The 17251-nt window shown below is 46.4% G+C and overlaps 1 protein-coding gene across 1 annotated transcript; it reads right to left on the bottom strand.

Moving 5' to 3' along the window:
- Window positions 1-2445: 2445 nt before the first annotated feature.
- C8H10orf120 (chromosome 8 C10orf120 homolog) lies at window positions 2446-6497 on the bottom strand. Its single transcript, XM_043475225.1, has 3 exons — window positions 5089-6497; window positions 4804-4879; window positions 2446-3218 (listed from the first exon to the last, which is right to left on the bottom strand). Exons 1-3 carry the CDS (start codon window positions 5286-5288, stop codon window positions 2463-2465), a joined length of 1032 nt encoding a protein of 343 aa, XP_043331160.1. The 5' UTR covers window positions 5289-6497; the 3' UTR covers window positions 2446-2462.
- Window positions 6498-17251: the final 10754 nt, after the last annotated feature.

Here is a 17251-nt window from a genome sequence, read left to right as displayed (position 1 = left end):
CTGGGCCGCCTGCATTGCAGGCAGGTTCTTTACCATCTGAGCCATCAGGGAAGTCAAGTATACAGTGTCAGTTGCTTATTTATTCCGTGGGTACCATTGCGGCACTCAAACTTTAGGGTCCTACTAGTAATTCTTAAATGAGTGAATGAGTGATAAGGTCAGAGTTGTGTTTTCAGTGTTCCAATGAGGCTCTGCATTTCTCTCCAGGCAGTCTTCAGTGTTAACATGGGAGTCACGTTTCCCTCAACCGTAGGCTGAGCCAAACACAGACCAGAAAAGATGCTGAGACAGATGTCATCTGTGTGAGGCAGGGTTTCTGTCCTTCAGACCTGATGTGGGGTCTGGACTTACACTAAGTCACTCTCGTGTGCCCAAGGATGAAACGCCTTGCAGACGGCTGCAAAACGGGGTTTAGACTCTATTCAAACGGTGCTTCTGTAAACTTGAAATAGTATGGTCAAGAATCAAGGCTGGGGTGCAAACTCAAGGAGGTGGGATTGACAATGCACGCATTTCCCATGGCTTATATAATTTCTCGAGGGTTCAGATGGTTAGATGGCTCTGAAAATTTCTGTGCATTGGCCCTTTGCCATTTTCAGAGATTTCAGGCTCTTCCTGTCCTTTTCTCTAGGGAGGCTCTGTTTGGTCAAGGGTGAAACCTGTACAGAAGGTCCTGGTGTGTGTTCTTCGTGGACATGTCCCCTGCCTCCTGCTGGATCCCTTAGAGCCTCCAGCCTGTCTCCTGTGAGCAGGGCATGCTTGTGGCTAAGTAAGGATAAAGGAAGGGATTAGGAGTTAAGAGCAGAGGGGGCTTTGAAGGCCAGAGAGAGATGCAGAAGGACCTCCTTAAGACTAGGAAGGTGCTCCACAAGAAGATGGACATGACTTGTACCTCTGATCCTGCCCTTGGACGCAAGCTTGGCTGCTGGAGCCGTGCAGCCCCACCCCCAACCCCATCCACCAGGGGAGAGGCGGTTGGAAACCAAGGAGAGGCATCTACACACTCATGTCAGAAGGAAAGCTTTGCTTCTGAGGACAGAACAATGAAAGGTTTTATTTTCTGCAGAAGCATTCATCCATCTCTGCGAGGCACTCGTCAATTCCTTCCTGAGCTTTGCTTCTCCTGGGCAGCACTGTGTAACCTCAGTTGGTGTATTATGTTGCTTTTCCCTGGCATCTACCTAGAGAAAAGAATTCCTGGCTAAACAGCTCATCATGAAGCCCCTTGATGATTCAAGGTGTGGGGATGGCAGGCAGGTGACAAATGGAATGCTAGTGACCAACTAGGACATGGCTGTCTGGAGCAGAGCCCCACGGAGACTCTCCAGGCATCCGTGTATAGCCCAGAGTCCTATCACCTCCAGGGTGACAATGGGGTTGTCACAGACCTGAGGGAGACTGACTGATGGTCCTGGGCGATGTTGCTCTAATGACCTCTGGCTGTCACAGGAGGGGCCGTGGCTTTCAAACAGGTGGACAGAAAGCCTTTGGCCACATGGATGTGGGTAATGGCCATGCATTGGGGTGTTCCCAAAACGACATGGGTTAGAAAGATCATGATGACACTAACAGTGACTCCTCAGAGGAATCATGAAAAACATCAGCCCAGAGTCTATGTCTCAAAGTTGCTTCAGCTTTGATTCCAGCTGGACACATCTGGGCTTTAGATCTAACCTTCTTTCTCTCTCTCACAGACGCCCGGCCCCAGACCACACACTGGCCAGGTGAGGACCCAGCCTCCCATCTCAGAATGTCCCTTCTCTCCCTGCCCTTCCCCCCATAATATAAACCAGTCCGTGTGTCCCTTCTGGACATATGGCTTACTCTACCACCGGCAATATTCATGCTCAATAGGGGCTGCTTTTTAAGGACTCACAAGGCCTTGCAGAGCTTACACTTGCTCTGTGTGTGTGTGTGTGTGTGTGTGTGTATGTGTATGTGTGTGTATGCCCAGTTGCTTCAGAAGAATCTGACTTAGTGTGATCCCATGGACTGTCTCTGCACTGGCATGTGGATTCTTTCCCACTGTACCTACCACCTGGGAAGCCAAAAAGAACATGGAAGTGAAAGTCGCTCAGTCGTGTCTGACTCTTTGCAACCCCTTGGACTAGACAGTCATGGAATTCTCCAGGCCAGAATACTGGAGTGGGCAGCCTTTGCCTTCTCCAGGGGATCTTCCCAACCCAGGGATCGAACCCATGTGATCCGCATTGCAGGCAGATTCTTTATCAGCTGAGCCAACAGGGAAGCCCCCCAAAATATTAATGTATATAACTGAATCACTCTGCTATACACCTGAAATATTGTTAATCAACCCCATTCCAATATCAAATAAAACTTTTAAAAATGAAAAGTTTTTTAAAAGTTAAAAAAAAGAAAGAAAAAGAGAGAAGCCACCTGGGGCAGAGCTGCAGGAGTAAGAAGGACCAGGAGGCTGGGTTACCATGGAGATAAATAAAACTTTAATAATGATGGGAAGCAGTTTTGCACATGTACTCTTTCCAGGCATTCTCTTTTTCCAGGCTGGTGGCCTGTGATGCATAACTGGGGTAGATCCCCCGAGACAGAAAATCCTGATTCATTAGCAAGAGGTCTCCAGGGAATTCTGCCACGTGCAAAAGACTTCTGTTTGTTAAGCCAGTGATGGACCTTTCCACTTTCTTTGTGGGGAGGAATGGTTTTAGATCATTTGGATGGTATGTCATGCATTTTTTGGATTCTTCTGACTTGAAAATGACGTTCATTTTTATTTCCTGTCTTTTGGAGGTTTTGCTCTCCGCCTCGCCTCTCCCCTCTTGATGGGCATCATTGGCATCATCAGCATTGCCATCATCCTGGCCTTCCCCAACCCTGGGCTTTGCCGTGGGGCCCAGGCCCCCTGAAGGCAGAAGCGAAGGGCCCCTAAACCTTTCAATGTAGGGTAGGAGCTGCTTGCTCCGCAGGGCTCTTGCCAGCTGCATACGCTCTATGTGCTTGCTGATGTTCAGCCTTTCCCGCCGGGGCATCCTGAACTCCTCCGGGGACACGATCACTTTGGCTGTCCACATTTTCCCCAGGGGCCCACAGGTGGCACAATGACGGGAGTGCTGCATTTTATAGTCCACCGCCCGTTTGTAGTCTGAAGACAGTGTCTGTAGTTCATTGAGCATTTTCTGTTCTTCCTCTTGCTTGTAAGTCAGAAACCTCCTGGCTGCCACGGTGTGAACACCACCTAGACGCTGACAAGTGGGAAAAGGCGTGTGAGTCTTGCGGTCGTGTCCGACTCTTGGCAACCCCGTGGACTAGAGCTCACCAGGCTCTTCTCCAGGCAAGAATGCTGGAGTGGGTTGCCATCCTCTCCTCCAGGGCCAGTGGGCAGGGGGCTGGGGGGTGAGGGGAGAGAGGTGGTGGTTAAAATCTCAAGGGAATTGATGTTTGTTAGTTTTTTATAATCCACATGTGGGTGAATTTCTACAGTATTTGTCTTTCTTAATCTGATTTATTTCACTTAGTATGGGCTTCCCTGGTGGCTCAGAGGGTAAAGCGTTGCCTGCAATGTGGGAGACCAAGGTTTGATCCCTGGGTCAGGAAGATCTCCTGGAGAAGGAAATGGCAACCCACCCCAGTATTCTTGCCTGGAGAATCCTGGACGGAGGAGTCCACCGGCTTGCAAGGAGTCAGACATGACCGAGCGAGTGGGGAGGGGAAGGGAAAAAGGGGTAAAGGAGATGAGCTGTTAGGTTATGGAGAAAACTACATTTTGGTGGTAAGCACGTGGTAGCACATAGAGAAAAATGAAACACACATTGTGCACACGGCGCTGACGTAATCGTTGAGTCCTGCTGCAGGCCACAGGCGTGAGGCCTTGTACCAAGACCACAGAAGCAGAGTCTAGAACCAAAGCTAACTGAGCCCCTTTGTAACCTTACCACAAGTCCCCTTGATCACCACTAACAAGCTTCCTGATTCCCAGTTAGGCAAAGATGCCCACTCCAGTAAATACCCTGTCACACCCCAGTCACCTAACGCCAACCTTCTAGCAGGAATTGTCTTTGTCTTGAGGCTATAAAAATCGACTATTAACTCACGAAAGCGGTCGACTCTCCCTGGCCTGTCAGGAAATGTCAGCCTGTTGCACTCGCAGTACCCACTTTATCTCTGCTCTTTTTTAATAAATGCTCTCCTTTCTGCAGTATTCTGTGTCTGGAAATTCTCTTCCAACCTGCTCTCGGGCTGCCTCAACAACAATGTTCTAAATCAATGTTACCTCAAAACAACAAAAAAATAAAAATATAGCATTTATGATGGAAAATTTTTAAAAGGTTCTCAATGGGACAGGAGCAAAGGACACCCACAAAAAGAATTATCTAGTGGCTCCCTTGCCCTCCACCAGTGAAGGGGCCCTAGACCTTGTATAGTGAGAATGAGGGTAGATCTTTGGGAACAGATGAGCCTGGGTTCAAATCTGACTCTCCTTCTCACCTACTATGAATCTGAGAGAATTGTATTGATCTTACAGGCCCCTGTGAGGTCTCCATAAGATGACAAATATGAAAGCAACTAGTGCAAGATAAGGGCTCAAGAAAAGGCAGCTTCCATGATTTGTTATCACTTGTAGTTACAGTCTTGCTTGGGACTTTGTAATAAGAGAGTACTTTGCTTTTGCTAGGCAAATATGGAAGCCACTAGTTAACTCAGCCAACTCTCCTCCACTGCTTGGGAGACTCACACCTGTGTTGCTGGTGGTTTTGAAACTCTGACTCTCCTAGCCTAACTGCCTGGATTCCGTGGGGCCTCCCTGCGTATAAATCTCACAGCACTTACTAGGATCTCTTTCTCCAAGGGGGAGTATTTCCCGAGGGCAATGCGTGGGTCTGACTTGTAGAATTTGGTCCATATCCTGGAAGGCAGAGAGGTATATTAGAACTCCGAAAGGGTCTTCCTAGTTTTGCCTTTTGGGCTGGGAAATCTCACTAAGGGTGATGCTACGTTGATCAGGATAAGGCCCCTGTGACCATGGTTTCTAAAGCCACAGGGTGGGCTCTTCCATTTGGCTTCAAATCTGACATGGGTGGGACGTAATGGACCAAAGGCACAGGTTACACTCACCCCAGTGGTGCAGCAGGGCATAGATCCCCTTGGGAGTAGAGGGACTCTTTATTCAGGAAGGAATCGCTTATATTGAATGCTTGCATCGGTGTTCCATTCTTATTTAACTTCCCCTCTGTAGTCATCTTTTCTTGGGCCCTTGAATCTCTAGCCCTCTGTTTTCCAATCTTCGGACAGCCATTCTCCCATTCTCTGATCATACTCTGGCTCCAGGCTAGGATGGGAGGTGTCAGTGCCTGGAGTTTCTTTCTAAGACAGCTTTAATGCGAACCCAAATGACAGTCACAAACATCTTGCATCATAACTGGCCTACATGGCAGCTATTGTGAGGTCTGGGTTTAGGCATCAGATGATCCCCTGGGGTGAAATGGACACACACTACCATGGTCTTGGTATGTCGGAGTCCAGAGGAATAGAGTGGGTAGAGAAGTGTAGCTGGAAGATGATCTGACCACTTCAATGCCACTTATAAGCCCATAAGGACTGCTCAGTTCTTTCAGGATGAACACTCATCACCTGAAGTCTCTCCCTGGTATTGGCTTGTCTCTCCAATCTTAGTTCCAATTTTAGTTGCTCATGTTCCACCATGAACTCTATCCATGGTTCTTGGAATCAGCTTCTAGACATGCTCCCCTCATGTCTCAAATACCCGTCTCTGCCTTGACAACTTGTTTATCTTTTAGGGCCCAGCTTACCTGGAAATATCTCTGAGAAATACCGTTAGAGCAAAAATCTAGGCACAGAAGTATATAAATTGTAGACAACCTTTTTGTATTGGAAAGGAAAAAATAAGCATGTATACTTGCATTTGCATAAAGAAACATTAGAATAATACATACAAAAAAAATGTCGCAAATGATTATCAGAGGTGGGTGCCTGGCAGATATAGATGAGGTGGTAACGAGTCTTTTCATTGTATACATTATTGTTTTGTCTTGAATTTTAGAACCACGTGAGCCTATTACCTTTTGAAAAAATGAGTTTAAAAAGTAAAGAAGCAGCTCATGGAAGAAGATGTCTCTGTCAAGTACTGGTCCTGAAGCTTTCCTTTGCTTCTACCAGAAAACCCCCCTAAGTGGGGATATTTAGAGATGGGTCCAGGGCTCATGCCCATGACAGCCATCTGAAACACACCAATGCTCCTCTCACATACCCAGGCAGTTTCAGTTCCCTAGAACAGCTGTGAACCTGGAAATCAGCAGCCAGTGCCTCTGAGCAGTATAGACAGTGCCTCTTGCCCTGTATGCATTGACTGACACATTTGTCCTACACACAGCTGTTTGCCCAAGCCACACGACACCTGGCATATTGGGTGCACTCCACAAATATTTGTGGAACAACCAATGAATGGGACATGATAGAATATTAAAGACTGGGACTTTCCTGGTGGTCCAGAGGCCAAGACTGCACTCCCAATGCAGGTGGCCTGGGTTCAATCCCTGGTCAGGGAACTAGATCCCACACTCTTCAACTAAGAATTTGCATGCCTCAACTAAAGATCCCACTTGCCACAGTGAAGATTGAAGACTGTGCCGCAACTAAGACTTGGCACGGCCAAAAAAATTAATATTAGAAAAAAAGAATATTATGGGCCTTGGAGATGGTAAAGAATTGGCCTGCAATGCAGGAGACCTGGGTTCAATCCCTGGGTTGGGAAGATCCCCTGGAGGATGGCATGGCAACCCAGTCCAGTATTCTTGCTGGAAGAATCACTATGAACAGAGAAGCCTGGCAGGCTGCAGTCCATGGGGTCGCAAAGGGTCAGACGTGACTGAGCGACTAAGCACAGCACACATCAAAAAAATCAAATCTTTATCAAATTTCCAATAATACACTCGGGATGTAATGTGATACTTTTTAAAAGACCATACAGAACTTCCAGAGAATTCAAGAAGAAAAAGGACTGGAAGGAAAAACACAGAGATACGAGCAGTGGACTGTAGGCTAGTGGGGGATATTCTAGGACTGGCCATGGACCTGCAGCCTGGTCACCTCCAGGTATTTAGATGGAGTAGCTATGGCCTTGTCTCAGCAGGTTCAGGTAGAAAAAGGTGACACAGCTCCTCCAGGCATCAGAAAGAGAGTGATAAAGGGCACCCTGCCATGCTGCCCAGAAGTGATGTCACCATGACGACGGTAGGTTTGGGGTGGAACTGGAAAGAGAGAGAGAAATTCATTTTAAGGGATTAGCTTACATGATTGTAGAGGTTGGAAGGTCCAAAATCTACTGGTGTGGTCCAGCAGGCTGAAGGCTCTGGGAGAGCCCATGTAGAGGATCAAGACCACTGGGAGAGATGCCTCTTGTTCAAGGGACATAAGTTTTCACTCTGTTCATGCCTTCAGTTGACTGGATGAGGCCCACCCACATTATGGAGCAACAGGCAATTTGCTTTACTCAAAGTTTGCTGATTTCAATATCAATCTCGTCCAAAAACACCCTCACATAAACATCCAGAATAATGGACCAGACCAAAGCATGACTGGGCATACATGTGTGCTAAGTTGCTTTGGTTGTGTCTGAATCTTTGCAACCCTATGGACTGTAGGCTCCTCTGTCCATGAGATTTTCCAGGCAAGAATACTGGAATGGGTAGCCATGCCCTTCTCCAGGGGATCTTTCTGACCCAGGGAGCTAACCATGGTCTCCTGTATTGGCTGGCAGGCAGTTTCTTTACCACTAGCCCCACCTGGGAAGCCCTGACTGACACTATGGCCCAACCAAGTCAACACATGAAAGTAACTCTCAAATCTACTTATAAGTATTAGGCTTTAATGACTTGCTTAATTTTTAAATAGTTTTTTAATATCAGGGTTTTTGTTTTTATATATAGTTTTGCCCAATTTTGAACTTCATATTAACAGATTCGTATAGTATGAATTCTTTTACACCTGCGCTTCCCCCTCAACATTGCATTTGTCAGACTCTGCTGTTGTTATGCTTGTGAGTTCAATCATTTTCATTGTCGTTTAGCATGATCGTCTTATTAAACAGTCTTCTGTTGCTTACATTTGGATTTTTTAAATTTGGGAGCATGATAATGCAGGTTTCCTTGCAGTTACTCTGTTGGGTGCATACCTAAGAGTGAAATTGGTAAGCCCTAGGATGTGTGCAACTTCAGTTTCCTAGCGAATTCTCAGCTCTGTTCCAAAATGTCTTTATCATTCACCATCCCACCAATAATGTATGAGAATTCCTTCTTGCCAACATGAGTGGGTATGTTGTGATATGTCATTGTGGCTTTAATTTACACTTTTCTGATTACAAATGAAGTCAAATACTTTTTCTGTTGCCCATCGAGAGTACCCTTAGTGAAATGTCTATTCAGGACTTTTGTCCATTTTTTCTAGTAATTGCTTTTCTTATTGATATGCACAGCTTCTTTACATATTCTTTGTATAAGCCCATTGCCAGTAAAATATATTGCAAATATCTGCTCCTACTGTTGACTAGCTTCTTCCCTTTCTTAAAGATGCCTTTTGCGGGTGTGAAGAGTTGGGAGATTGGGGTTGACATATATACACTATTTATATTACATATAAAATAGATAACTAACGAGAATCTACTATATAGCATAGGAAACTCTACTCAAAGCTCTATGGTAACCTAAATGGGAAGGAAATCCAAAAAAGAGTGGATACATGTACATGTATAACTGACTCACTTCTCTGTACAGCAGAAGCTAACACAACATTGTAGAGCAACTATACTCCAATAAAAATTAAGTTTAAAAATATACACACTACTATCTATAAGACAGATGACCAAGAAGGACCTACTATACAGCATAGGGAAGCCTATTCAATATTTAACATATATGGGAAAATAATCTGAAAAAGAATGGATATACATTTATGGATAACGGAACCATTTTGCTGTACATCTGAAACTAATGCAGTATTCTAAACCAACTATACTCCAATATAAAATTAAAATTAAATTTAAAAAGATGTCCTTTATTCCGGCTGCACTCCAATTTATGAGCCTTTTTCTGAATGGTTATTGCTTTTTATGGCTTAAGAAAGCATTTCCTGTTCTAGGTAGGAATGGTAATCTATATATATTGCATATACATTTATGATTTCTCATATCATTCTCTAAAAATTTCTTTTCTTTTGAACTTCTTAACTTCCTACCTCTTTTTCTTTAAGTACATTTTCCAACTTATTATTATAATGGCTATCAAGGATTGCTTGTACGTGTGTGTGTGTGTGCAGGTCACACACAAAAAACCCAGGATTCTCTTCCCCCGCTAGCCACACCTGTCCCTGCAGTCACCGCCTAGGCTCTGGCGCCCTCTGGTGGATTTTGCCACTCAGTGAAAGCTGGCTCTGCAAAGACCCACCAGCCATCCCTGCTCTCCAGGGCTGATGCCCTACAGACATCGCCCCCTCGGTTTATAATAATGGCGCTCTTTTCTAACATTGCACTCACTATATCCTGACTTTATATGAGAGGCTGTGTGCTTTAGAATCATAGTTCCCTTTACAAAGCCATTGGCTCTTGGCAGACCAGCCTCCTAGAAAGGTCTTCTAGGCCAGTGATTCTCCAACACTAATGTGCATATAAACGCCCTAGCCAGTGTTACTTGCTCAGTGGTGTCCAGCTCTTTGCGACTCTATGGACTGTAGCCCACCAGGCTCCTGTGTCCATGGGATTCTCCAGGCAAGAGTACTGGAGTGGGTAGCCATGTCCTTCTCCAGGGGATCTTCCCGACCCAGGGATCGAACCCAGGTCTCCCTCATTGCAGGCAGACTCTACCGTTTGGGCTACCTGGGAAGTCCATATAAACCTCCTAGAGATCTTATTAAAATGCAGTCACTGATACATAGAAGACACTAAATAAATATCTGATGGAATGAGAGCAAAAAGCTTAGCTAAGATAGCTCTATAAAGTGAAGCAGGGAGGTCTGAGCCATGGAATGGCAAGATGTCCTTCTGTGGGCTGGGGTGTAAAGGCAGCGGCCACAGGTTGAGTGAAAACAGCCCTCAGCTCCTGACAGCATGCATCTGGGCTCGTTTCTGGTTACCTGGTTGAATCACTTAGGTGAGGCCACACCACCGTGCATAGGAGGTGGAGGCATCTTCCTGAAAGCATCAGGGGTGAGCCTGGTCCTCTGGCAAGAAACGGGTGCCTGGGAGAAAGGCTTTAAACTAAAAGAATTACTGCCACTCTCCAGCTCTTACTCTCCTGCATCTAGATATTGGAAAGGTCTAACCACTCTTGCAGGTGGCTCTGGTGGGGAGGAAAAGGTGGCCTCTACCCCAGGGAGCCAGCTCGGAGCAAAGTCAGGAGCCAGACGGGGAGCCCCATCATGGCAGCCAGAGATACGCTGAACCCCATGGTTCCATGTGCTTTCCTGATTATGTCTGCTTCCCTCAAGGGCAAGCCCGAGCTCCGACCGCTCCAGTCCGGTCTCGGTCTAGGGTTACATTTGGGCTGCGGGGAGGGGTGGTGGGGAGGGAGTGTGGACTGTGTCTCAGAGGCCAGGTCCCTGGGGTCAGCCATGGTTAGTGGGACCCCTCTCAAGGGGAAGCAGAGATCCAGCAAGGAGCAAGGTTTCATGAGATAGGATTTAGCAACGCCTCCAGTGGTGACGGAGAGACAACAAAAAACCCAATGTACTCTACAGCAGAAAGCCAGGAGGCGAGGGTAATTTGAAGTTAGAAAGGGATCACTTTATTTTTTTTTTAATTTTTTTTTTGAAAGGGATCACTTTAAAAAGGAAGCACTTGAATGCAAATTTGTAGAGACAGAAAGTAGACCAGTAGACTACTGGTTTTCAGGGGATTAACTGTAAATGGGCAGGAGAGATCTTTTGGAGGAGATCCAGCCTGGGATAATGTCTGAGCTCACTCTGAGAGTCAGGCTGGTGATGGTCCTACCTTACCCTTACTCCAGCTTAGCACTTCCGAGACTCCATCAGATTACCGGGGAGGGTGTGAACTGTGGTTTCCCTTATCTTTAAATAACAACTTCCTCTGTTAGCCTGGCATGAAGGTGGCGCCAGACAAACTAGACATTGACTGTGCTGGTCCCGCTGCAGTCAGACGAGGCAGGAGGCGGGGGGATGGGCAGCCTTCCTGTGTTGAGAGCGCTCCTTCCTGCCTGTCGCTCCATGTGTGATCTGGACATAGATAAAATAGGAGACAAGACTCTCCTTGCTGGACCACACCAAGTCAAGTCCGTAGGCTGTGATGCTCCTTTCTGTCCCACGAAGGGGGGAAAGGAGAAGAGGATGGGGAAGGGTATGACCAAGCAGGCTCCATTCCTGTCTTGCGTCCCATCCCTGCTGACATCTGATTCAGCTCTGTCCCCCATCTGGGTTGCTACAGACCCCACCTGAGAGGTAAACAGCCAAAAAGAGGATGTCAGAGGAAAGGAGGTGACCATGTCTGGGAGGTACGTCCCAGCTGGCTCACCAGATGCAAGGCTCACAGGGTGCTCATCTGACCTGTGGAGACTTAGAGAAAAAGAGAGAAAGAGGAGTCACTCAAGACCATGTGGTCTAAAGGCAGATCTGAGTTCCCAGGGAATGAGAATAGGTTTTAAAAGAGAGAGAGATGCTTAACTCTTCAGTGCAAATGAGAAAAACAAATCATTTTCACCCTCTAAGGGACCGTGCACCCCAGCAGTGGAAACCCAGGACTGCTGATGTGACCAATGCCCTTAAGTCAGCTCAAGGCTCTGGTTACACCAAGAGTGCCCCGTACAGAGGAGCCAAGAAGGAAAAAAGCCCCGTCTTCTTCATCATTTTGAGAGGGAAACTATGGCTTCCGGTGAAGAGATTTGTCCCAGGTTCAGGTCTCAGCTCTGCCCCTCCCGTTCTGCGGGTGCTTGATCTATAATGGGAAAAGGGTCTGAAAAAGAGGGGATATGTCAATCTATGGATGTGTAATTGATTCACATTGCTATGCAGCAGAGAGTAACACAACATCGTCAATCAACTATGCTCCAATTAAAAAAAATTTTTTTTCCTAAGTGAAATGTGGCTAAGATGCAGCAGGGAAGGAATGATGAGGAAACTGGGAATCAACTTAAAAGGGAGCTCAGCCCAGGGCTTTGTGATGACCTAGAGGGGTGGGATGGTGGGGGTGGGAGGGGGCTCAAGAGGGAGGGGATATATGCCTAAGTATGGCTGATTCACGTTGTTGTATAGCAGGAACAAACACTACACTACAAAGCAGTTATGCTCCAGTTTAAAAAAAAAGAATTTTTAAAAAAAAATTTCGAGGAGGCAGACATGGCCCCCAAAAGAGAACAAACAGCTCTCCCCACACAGAGAGAAGTTACAAATATGAATGATTTTGCGTTTTGGGGTCTTGACTTCCAGGAAGTTCCATTTGTGAATCTGGAAAAAAAGACAGCAGGAAAGGACTCCCAGAAGTTGTCTCTACTGTTAACACAGTAAACAGGGCTCTCAGCCCTGTTGCGCCACGGTCTTTGGGCAGCCCCCTACTCATTCTTCCTCAGGAGGTCCTTTGATGGGGTTTTACAGACGAAGAAGTCGGCTACTTTGGGGGAAAGTTTCAGTGATTTGCCCAAGGTCACAGTATTTAAAACTAGGCAAAAAAAAAAAAACAACAAAAAAACCTAACAATCTCAGTATAATCTGAGGTTAGAGTCCCTCCAGGAAATGATGAGGTGCTGAATGGATACAAATCAGTCTGATAAGGAGATTAAAACTGAACAGGAAGCTAATGAAATTCACACAGGAAAATGGTGAGAGGCAAGGGTTTAGCAGCCCCAAAGTCACCACCCCTAAACCACTGGTCTGGTCTGAAATAAGGAATGCCACCAACATTAGCAATAATAACTAACACCCGCAGAGCATTCATGGATAGGCAACAGTCTATGAACTACAAATGTCTTAAAATATTTAAATACTTTAAATATGCATATTTATTTAAAACTATATTAATGAGAGTTCTAGAAGGCATTTGCTTCCAAAACAAAGCATATTAACAGCTTTCAGTTTCAGTTCAGTTCAGTCGCTCAGTTGTGTCCGACTCTTTGCAACCCCCTGAATCACAGCACCCCAGGCCTTCCTGTCCATCACCAACTCCCGGAGTCCACCCAAACCCATGCGCTTCAAGTCGGTGATGCCATCCAGCCATCTCATCCTCTGTCATCCCCTTCTCCTCCTGCCCTCAATCCCTCCCAGCATCAGGGTCTTTTCCAATGAGTCAACTCTTCGCATGAGGTGGCCAAAGTATTGCAGTTTCAGCTTCAGCATCAGTCCTTCCAATGAACACCCAGGACTGATCTTCTTTAGGATGGACTGGTTGGATCTCCTTGCAGTCCAAGGGACTCTCAAGAGTCTTCTCCAACACCACAGTTCAAAAGCATCAATTCTTTGGCACTCAGCCTTCTTCACAGTCCAACTCTCACATCCATACATGACCACTGGAAAAACCATAGCCTTGACCAGACGGACCTTTGTTGGCAAAGTAATGTCTCTGCTTTTTAATGTGCTATATGATGAGGTGTGTGTGTGTGTGTGTGTGCTCAGTCCTGTCTGACTCATTGCAACCCCATGGACTGTAGCCCACCAGGCTCCTCTGTCCATGGAATTTTCCAGGCAAGAATATTGGAGTAAGTTGCCATTTCCTAGTCCAGGGGGATCTTCCCAACCCAGGGATTGAACCTGCGCCTCTTGCGTCTCCTGCATTGGCAGGCGGATTCTTTACCACTGTGCCACCTGGGAAGCATAATCTGCTATGATAGGCCAGATGATGTTAGAAAGGTTGCAGCCTTGGCACAGGGCATATCAAGGATTGCTGAGTAGATGTATTTCTGTGTTTACATTTTATGTAGGGAAAGTCTGAACTCAGGAAGTGGGCTGGGATTCCAACTGGTTCTAGGGGCACTCAGGAAGCTCATTACCCACCAATAAGAAAGATTTACAATCTCTTTACACTGGTACAACTACATATAGCAATCCCTGATGACTCAGACGGTAAAGAGTCTGCCTGCAGTGTGGGAGACCCGGGTTCAATCTCTGGGTGGGGAAGATCCTCTGGAGAAGGAAATGGCAACCCACTCTAGTATCCTTGCCTGGAGAATCCTATGGACAGAGGAGCCTGGTGGGCTACAGTCCATGGGGTCGCAAAGAGTTGGACACGACTGAGTGACGTCATTTCACTGATGGAAGACCAGCCCTGCTGGCAAGTCTCAATTCTCAACCATCTTCAGTTTTTCTGGAAAGTTCACCAGGTATCACCAACATCTTGCAGTGGAACTACCTGTATGTTTCATAAAATGTAGAGTATGACCCCTAACTATCTCTTCCTGCCTGGAAATGTGATGGTTCTCTATTTGGAAGTACCCCTGCTTGCTTTCCCTGGGCTTGCAAGTTTCTGTGTGAATCCCTGGCCTTTTTCACCAATTGAGACACAGTTTATGAGTAGTTTGTAAGGGCTTGGGTTTCCTCCATATCATGAGAGGATGGTCTTTCTCTGAACTTCCCCAGAAACCCATTGCCCCACTGGGGACTTACCCAGGGAGGAAGCACGCTGCAGCAGCAGCAGAACCCAATTGAGCATGCATAAAAAGATTGTGTGAGTCACGGTGTACAAACATGAAACCATCTTATCTTAAAACCCCAGTTGGCAAAGCACTGCCTAAAGATCATAGAACTCCCATGGCGGGTAAGAGGGAGGGAGTTACAGTCTATCTCCTTTGGGATCTAACCCCAGGAAGAGTACATGTTTATGATCTTCCAGTTGTGTGTGTTGAACAGAGTCCTGGGAACAGACTGAATGGCCAGGGTAGAGAACCCCAAACTGGCAAAAGGAGCTCTTACTTGAGTTGTGCAATGCTTTGCCTCTTATTCATTCAAGAGCCCATCGATTCTATAAGTGGGAAATCGGTGGTTAATATTTTTAATAGTAGTGTTCAAAGCAAAAGCCCTCCGTGGAGTGTCGCCACGGCTGCTGGCTTCACCATCCACTTCCACTTTGTCCCTCCCACCCTGGCAGTCACAGGCAGGCCTTCAGCTTCTGTGACTGTCCCACTGTCACCCACTAAGGTGCCCTCATGGCAGCCTCCACCCCGACCACCATCACCCCGTCTCCTCAGTCAGTGTTGGACCCCTCAATGGCAGCTACAGCCACTGCCTGTGGCTGTGGTCACGTCAGAGGGGGCACTCACTGTGTCATTGTGTCTTCACCAGCTTTGCTGTCCTTGCAACCCAACTGCAGGCACTGTCGGTGGGCACTTGAAGTATCAGGCATGTTTGATGTGGCATCCAGAAGTGGACACATCCAGGCAAGGAGGCCAACTGGCCATGAAGCACGAAGGATAAAGAGGATGGAGGGGGTGCTTTGAGAACAGTGATGTCAAGAGATGGGTCGATGGCAAAGCAGATGAGTGCTGTTATGACCCTGACAACCCCCAGGAGGCCAATCGAGCCTCAAGAAGAGGAATGAGGGGAGGAGAGGGCAGAAATGTGGGTGAAGAGTCACGACGGGCACGGTGGTGAGGTGGTACCATTTTGTCTTGGATGACTTTCGCCTGTAATTGAGGATTTTGTACTTGCAGCTGTGTGTTTTGACTTTGCTGATGACAATAAAGACTTCAGCCTTGTCTGTGCCGGCTGCCCATTCAGTCCACGCCATGTGTCGTGAGCAAACTATCTTCATCCCATAAGTCGAAGTCCTGACCCCTAGGACCTCAAAAGGTGACCTTATTTGGAGACAGCACCTTTATAGGGGTAATTGAGTTAAAATGGGATCATTACAGTGGGTACTAATCCAATATGACCAGGATATTTTTAAAATGGGGAAATCTGGAGGCAAACAGGCACACAGGAAGAACACAAACCAAGGAAAAAGCCAGAGACTGAGGTTGTGCTTCTACAAGAAAAGGAACAAAAAGTACAGATGAACCTATTTGCAAAGCAGGATTAGAGACAGACATAGAGAACAAATGTATGGATACCAAGAGGGGAAAGGGAGGGTGGGATGAATTGGGAGATTGGGATTGACAAATACACAACTACTTTGTGTAAAGAAGTCAGCACTGAAGAATTGATGCTTTTGAACTGTGGTGTTGGAGAAGACTCTTGAGAGTCTCTTGGACTGCAAGGAGATTCACCCAGTCCATCCTAAAGGAAGTCAGTCCTGAATATTCATTGGAAGGACTGATGCTAAAGCTGAAATTCCAATACTTTGGTCACCTGATGCGAAGAGTTGACTCATTTGAAAAGACCCTGATGCTGGGAAAGATTGAAGGCAGGAGGAAAAGGGGACGACAGAGGATGAGATGGTTGGATGGCATCACCAACCCAATGGACACGAGTTTGAGCAAGCTTTGGGAGTTGGTGATGGACAGGGAAGCCTGATGTACTGCAGTCCATGGGGTTGCAAAGAGTCGGACATGACTAAGCGACTGAACTGAACTGAGCTGAGTGAGAACTGACGGCAGAGCAATAGCCTGCTCAGAGCTCTGTGGTCCTAAAACGGAATAAATCCAAAACGAGGGGATGTATGTATATGTGTACCCGATTCACTGTGCTGTAAAGCAGAAAACAACACAACATTGTAAACCAATCACAGTCCAATAAAATTTTTTTTTTTGTTTGCCAGCAAGCCACCGAAATCTAGAGGAGATTCATAAACAGATTCTTTTTTATAGTCTTCGGATAAAAAAAAAAAAACCTCTGCCAACAACTTAATCTCGTCTCCAGCCTGAAGAACTGTGAGACAATAGATCTCACAATTCACTGTTGTTTAAGCCACCCTGTTACTGGTACTTCATTACAGCAGCCCTAGAAAACTAAGACTTCATCAAGCTCCCCCATACAGACTGTGCCCACATAGAATTCACGTTCTACTAGGAAATTGTTGATCTTGGTAAAGAGCATGCTTGTCTCAACCAACCTCTGTTAGATAAGGGGATAAAGTCTTCATTGTAGCATAAGAGCCTGGGGAAGGTGAATTCAAAAGAAACCAAGAGCTGAAGAGAGAACTGCTTGAGGGAAGGAAGGAGAAGGCAAAACTGGAGGAGAGAAGGTTGAAAGAAAAGATGATCTTGCAACAGTGGTTCTTGACCCCGGTTGCTCATTAGATTCACCTAGGGAGGTATGGAGATGTGAGAGGCTATACCAATCACATCAGAACCTGGGCTGTGGGACCCAGACATCAGTATTTTGTAAAGATCTC

Source organism: Cervus canadensis, chromosome 8 (genome assembly GCF_019320065.1).
Source record: "Cervus canadensis isolate Bull #8, Minnesota chromosome 8, ASM1932006v1, whole genome shotgun sequence".
NCBI lineage: Eukaryota > Metazoa > Chordata > Mammalia > Artiodactyla > Cervidae > Cervus > Cervus canadensis.
This window is presented reverse-complemented; position numbering and strand designations above follow the sequence as displayed.